This window comes from Gregarina niphandrodes, assembly GCF_000223845.1.
Source record: "Gregarina niphandrodes unplaced genomic scaffold scaffold00016, whole genome shotgun sequence".
In the NCBI taxonomy this organism is placed as follows: domain Eukaryota; phylum Apicomplexa; class Conoidasida; order Eugregarinorida; family Gregarinidae; genus Gregarina; species Gregarina niphandrodes.
Window position 1 is genome coordinate 155,916 of NW_011645785.1, and position 4,834 is coordinate 160,749.

At 48.3% G+C, this 4,834-nt stretch overlaps 3 protein-coding genes across 3 annotated transcripts; 1 reads left to right on the top strand and 2 right to left on the bottom strand.

The window, feature by feature from the left end:
- Window positions 1–13: 13 nt before the first annotated feature.
- GNI_087160 (Rab-related GTPase family protein) lies at window positions 14–730 on the bottom strand (the record flags this gene model as incomplete). The annotated part of the gene is made up of 2 exons (XM_011132392.1): window positions 14–469; window positions 572–730. The coding sequence occupies 2 exons, from the start codon at window positions 728–730 to the stop codon at window positions 14–16; spliced, it is 615 nt and encodes a 204-aa protein (XP_011130694.1).
- Window positions 731–780: 50 nt separating this feature from the next.
- Window positions 781–3,726, top strand: GNI_087170 (aconitase; the record flags this gene model as incomplete). Its single annotated transcript, XM_011132393.1, has 2 exons — window positions 781–868; window positions 986–3,726. The coding sequence occupies 2 exons, from the start codon at window positions 781–783 to the stop codon at window positions 3,724–3,726; spliced, it is 2,829 nt and encodes a 942-aa protein (XP_011130695.1).
- Window positions 3,727–3,919: 193 nt separating this feature from the next.
- On the bottom strand, window positions 3,920–4,795 carry GNI_087180 (pre-mRNA-splicing factor; the record flags this gene model as incomplete). Its single annotated transcript, XM_011132394.1, has 1 exon — window positions 3,920–4,795. The coding sequence occupies one exon, from the start codon at window positions 4,793–4,795 to the stop codon at window positions 3,920–3,922; it is 876 nt and encodes a 291-aa protein (XP_011130696.1).
- Window positions 4,796–4,834: the final 39 nt, after the last annotated feature.

Consider the following 4,834-nt stretch of genomic DNA (forward strand, 5'->3'; position numbering starts at 1 on the left):
GGGGGGGGGGGGGTTAGATAGTAACAAAGTGGGTAACAGAGTGGGTAACAGAGTGGGCAACAGAGGTGGGGGTAGGCCTTCTTACTTGTTTGGCTTTCTCTTCGGCTTCTTGGGTAGTAACTTGTCTCTCCTTATCTGGTTCGCAGTCTACCTTGTTTCCGACGAGTGCGATGTACACCCCCTTGCCTCGTTCTGCACGAACGTCCTTTATCCATTGGTCAATATTGTCGAACGACTGTCGGTTAGTGACATCGAAAACCACTACGGCTGCACTTGAGTCACGAATGTAAGAGGGAATGAGACTCCGGAACCGCTCTTGACCGGCGGTATCCCACAATTGGAGTCGTACTGGTCGTTCTCCGAACCACAGCGTCTTGGACAAGAAATCAATGCCGATAGTTGCTTGGTAATTCGAGTCGTAATTGTCATACATAAACCGCGTAATTATGGAGGTCTTGCCCACTGCTTGCTATTCATCAAAGAAATGTCAAAGAATAAGTCAGCCATATATATAAGTTGAACATGCCGCACACACACAAACACGCGCGCGGATTATAACATAACACCTTACTTCGCCCAAGAAGACCAACTTATGCTTGGACATAGACCCACCAGCTGTCGTCATTTTATACAGCACGAAAATGTTCAGAACCTGTCTTAATTTTGGCTGCCCAATTTCCAACACTGGTATGGTACCCATTACGCTCACTACACTATCATTGATATCCATTACGCTCACTACACTATAATTGAATATCCCATGTGACGACCCATTTAGATATGTTAACACACCCATTCGACCAGTCGGTACAACAGATCGATGAATATTCATACTTCAATTTGAGACATATTGCTAAGGACAAATTAGGTACTGACTTACACACTCAACACTGTAACAATTATATATTAACCCTCTGATGGCGATACACTCTGATGGTGATACACTCACATGGCGATACACTCACATGGTGATACACCGACTAAGTTGACTGGTTGGACGTTCACTCATTCGTTCACTCGTATAAATTCTTCTTTGAAGATGAGCTTCCGTTTTGTATTCGTGTATTGTTGGAGAACGTGGTGAGGAATTGCGACAATTTTAAGGTGACTACAGAGGATGTGAATCGTATTTTGAAGTGGACGGATGGTGTGCGTGAGGAGATTCCGTTTAAACCTGCTCGTGTCTTATTGCAAGACTTCACAGGTGTTCCATCAGGTGTGGATTTAGCTGCTATGCGTAGTGCGGTGGTAAAGTTGGGTGGTTCTTCGGACAAGGTAAATCCGTTGGTTCCGGTTGATTTGGTGATTGATCATAGTGTGGCTGTGGATGACCATGGTTCAGAGGCGAGTTATCGGAAGAATGAGGAACTGGAATTTATTCGTAATGAAGAGCGGTTTGCCTTTTTGAAGTGGGCTCAATCTGCGTTTAATAACTTGAGGGTAGTTCCTCCTGGTAGCGGAATCTGTCATCAAGTGAATCTCGAATATTTGGGTCGTGTTGCCTTTATTGATAACGGCGATGAACCTGCAGCTAACACAGATGGTGCTAAGACTGATGGTGGTAAGACTGATGGTGCTAAGACTGATGGTGGTAAGACTGATGGTGGTAAGACTACTGACACTTCCCGGACAAGACCGAAGATGATTTACCCCGATACTGTTGTGGGGACGGACTCTCACACCACAATGATTTCTGGTCTAGGAATATTAGGATGGGGTGTGGGCGGTATTGAGGCTGAGGCGGTTATGTTAGGACAACCGATCTGTATGTTGTTACCAGATGTAATTGGTGTGAAAGTATCTGGTACATTACCCGTTGGAGTTACAGCAACTGACTTGGTGTTAAAAGTAGCGCAGATTTTGCGTCAAGAAAAAGTTGTAGGAAAATTGGTGGAATTCTTCGGTCCTGGACTTAGCAATTTAAGCATAGCCGATCGGGCAACTATAAGTAACATGAGTCCTGAATTTGGTTGCACTACAACTTACTTCCCATGTGATGAGCAAACCTGCGAGTATATTCGCGCTACGGGACGCAATGCAGAGATTGTAGAAAAATATTTCCGCGCGAATTCACTCTTCCGCACACAAGATGCACCTGTACCGAAGTACACCAAAGTGCTTGAAATTGATTTGGCCGCGCAACAACCTGCAATTGCAGGTCCTAAGAGACCTCACGACTACAACTTAGTGAAAACTTTGTTTGCGGAATTCCCCAAACAATTAATCGCCCCAACAGGTTTCCGAGGGTTTGGCTTGAGCGAGGAAGCTGCCGAACACAGTTGCGATATTACACTCGGCGACGAGACCTTCACCATCAGACATGGCCAGGTGGTTCTTGCCGCTATCACTAGTTGTACGAACACCAGCAACCCGAGTGTCATGATTGCCGCCGGTCTCTTGTGTCAAAAAGCCTCACGTCTTGGACTCAAGGCCAAACCCTTCGTGAAGTGCAGTCTCAGTCCTGGTTCCCACGTCGTACAGGCTTATCTCGAGCAGGGCGGTCTGTATGAGGACATGAAGAAGGTCGGGTTCTTTCTCACTGGTTTCGGATGCCAGTCTTGCATTGGTAACAGTGGCGATCTCCTGCCCGAAGTCATCACTGCCATTACCGAAAAGGATCTGGTGGCGGCCGCCGTGTTATCTGGCAACCGTAATTTTGAAGGCCGCGTGAATCCTCACACGCGTGCGAACTATCTAGCTTCGCCACCTTTAGTGGTAGCTTATGCGTTGGCTGGTCGTATAGATTTTGACTTTGAGAAGGAGCCCTTGGGGAAGAGCGAGGAACAAGACATTTTCCTGAAGGATTTGTGGCCCAGCAATTCTGAGATCAAGGTATATATGCAGCAGCAGTTAACACCGGATTTGTTTGAAAAGGCTTATTCTACCATCATGAAAGGGAGTATGAACTGGCAGCAGATGGCGGTGTCACAAGGTGACTTGTATGAATGGAATCCTGCAAGTACATACGTTCATGAGCCGCCATTTTTTGATGATTTGACGCCGGAGCCGAAGCCGTTAAAGGCTATAACTGACGCTTATTGTCTACTGAGTTTGGGTGACTCTATTACAACGGATCATATCTCGCCGGCTGGGAAGATTGCGCTGAATTCACCAGCCGCCCAATATTTGATCTCAAAAGGTGTAGAACCAAAAATGTTTAATTCATACGGTAGTCGTCGTGGACATGATGAAGTTATGGTGAGAGGTACACTAGCGAATATCCGTCTGATAAACAAGATGGCATCCAAGGTTGGACCAATCGCTCGTCATGTACCATCAGGCGAAGAACTTTCTGTCTTTGATGTCGCCATGCGATACAAACAATCTAGCAAGCAATGCATCATACTCGCCGGTAGTGAATACGGTAGTGGCTCGTCACGAGATTGGGCTGCTAAAGGAGTTAAATTATTAGGAGTTGTTGCCGTAATTGCTAAGTCCTTCGAACGTATTCATCGATCTAACCTTGTTGGAATGGGTGTTCTACCACTCCAATTCCTCGAAGACCAGGATGCTAACACACTTCAACTCACTGGTGATGAACTTTACTCCATCGATGTTCCCAAAGTCGGAGTACGCTCAAATGTACTCGTACTACTCAGCGACGGACGTAGCTTTGAAACAGTTTGCCGCATAGACACTCCTGTTGAACTTGACTACTACACACACGGAGGTATCCTCAACTACGTGCTCCGCGAAATGGCCGCCTCCGCCAAAAAGAAGGCCTAGGCCGCCTCCGCCTAGGCCTCATCTTATTGCTTAGGACAACCCCGGCCAGGGTAGTCCCTCAGCTGGCCGTTGGGGGAGCTGGCCGTTACCTTACGGTTAGGGTTTTAACGGTGAGGAGTTGCCGGTGAGGAGGTGCCGGTGAGGAGGTGCCGGTGAGGAGGTGCCGGTGAGGAGTTGGGGTAGTCCATAAAGGTTATTCATCGTCGGACACGTGGTTGATCGGTTTGTATTTGGCGGCAAGGGCAGCGTCATCTGGACGGTTTTTTTTCTGAGCGCGATCTTTCTCGAAGTCCATCACCGTGGCGGTGGGATTGGCTACAGCGTGCAGATCATTTTGCCACGCGAACACTTGAAGTTGTTTCGTTCTAGGAGCGTCCCCGCTTTCACGAAGAACATTGTCACCACGGAACTCGATCTTGGCCTTACGCGCTTCGTCAAGTCCGAAAGTTGGATCCTGACGCATGCTGCGGCTCTTGGGATCAAAGAAGGCGGAGTCCACGTCAAGGTTGACTAGGTACTTGGCGGTGTCTTCTCTGATTCTCAAATTCGCACAACTCGAAAAACCGGGGCCTGCCAAACTCGTACTCAACGGCGAACCATTCGCGCCACTGTCTCCCTCATCTCTGAGCTGGTCATCTCTGAGGTGGTCATGGTCACCATCAGATGTGAACATTCTGTCCAATTCCAATTGCTCTTGGTAAGTCTGTCCGTCCTCATCCGCCCAGCGGTCTCGTTTCGCGTCAAACGACAAGTCTTCGTTCACAGGGATGTATTCGTCAGGCGCCAACTTCCTCCCCGCCCACTTTGCTCCTTTTTTCCGGGGCCGTTCGATGCAGTCTTTCACCGAGTGTGAAGTCGCCCCACAGTTCGGACAGGCGCCTTTCTTAAACCGGGTGCCAACCCCCGCGTCCTCTTTGGCTCCCTTCTTCACGCAACGAACAAAACTACTTTCCTTCCGGACCTTGTGGTTCCGTTGGTGACTCAAACTCGCCCGCCCCCCATCGTCAATGTACCACGGGCGCTCAGTAATATACTGAGGGATGTGCGGATTGATTGGGTCGTCTCCCATCACCTACTCATCCACCAACCACTTATCACACTTTAATAT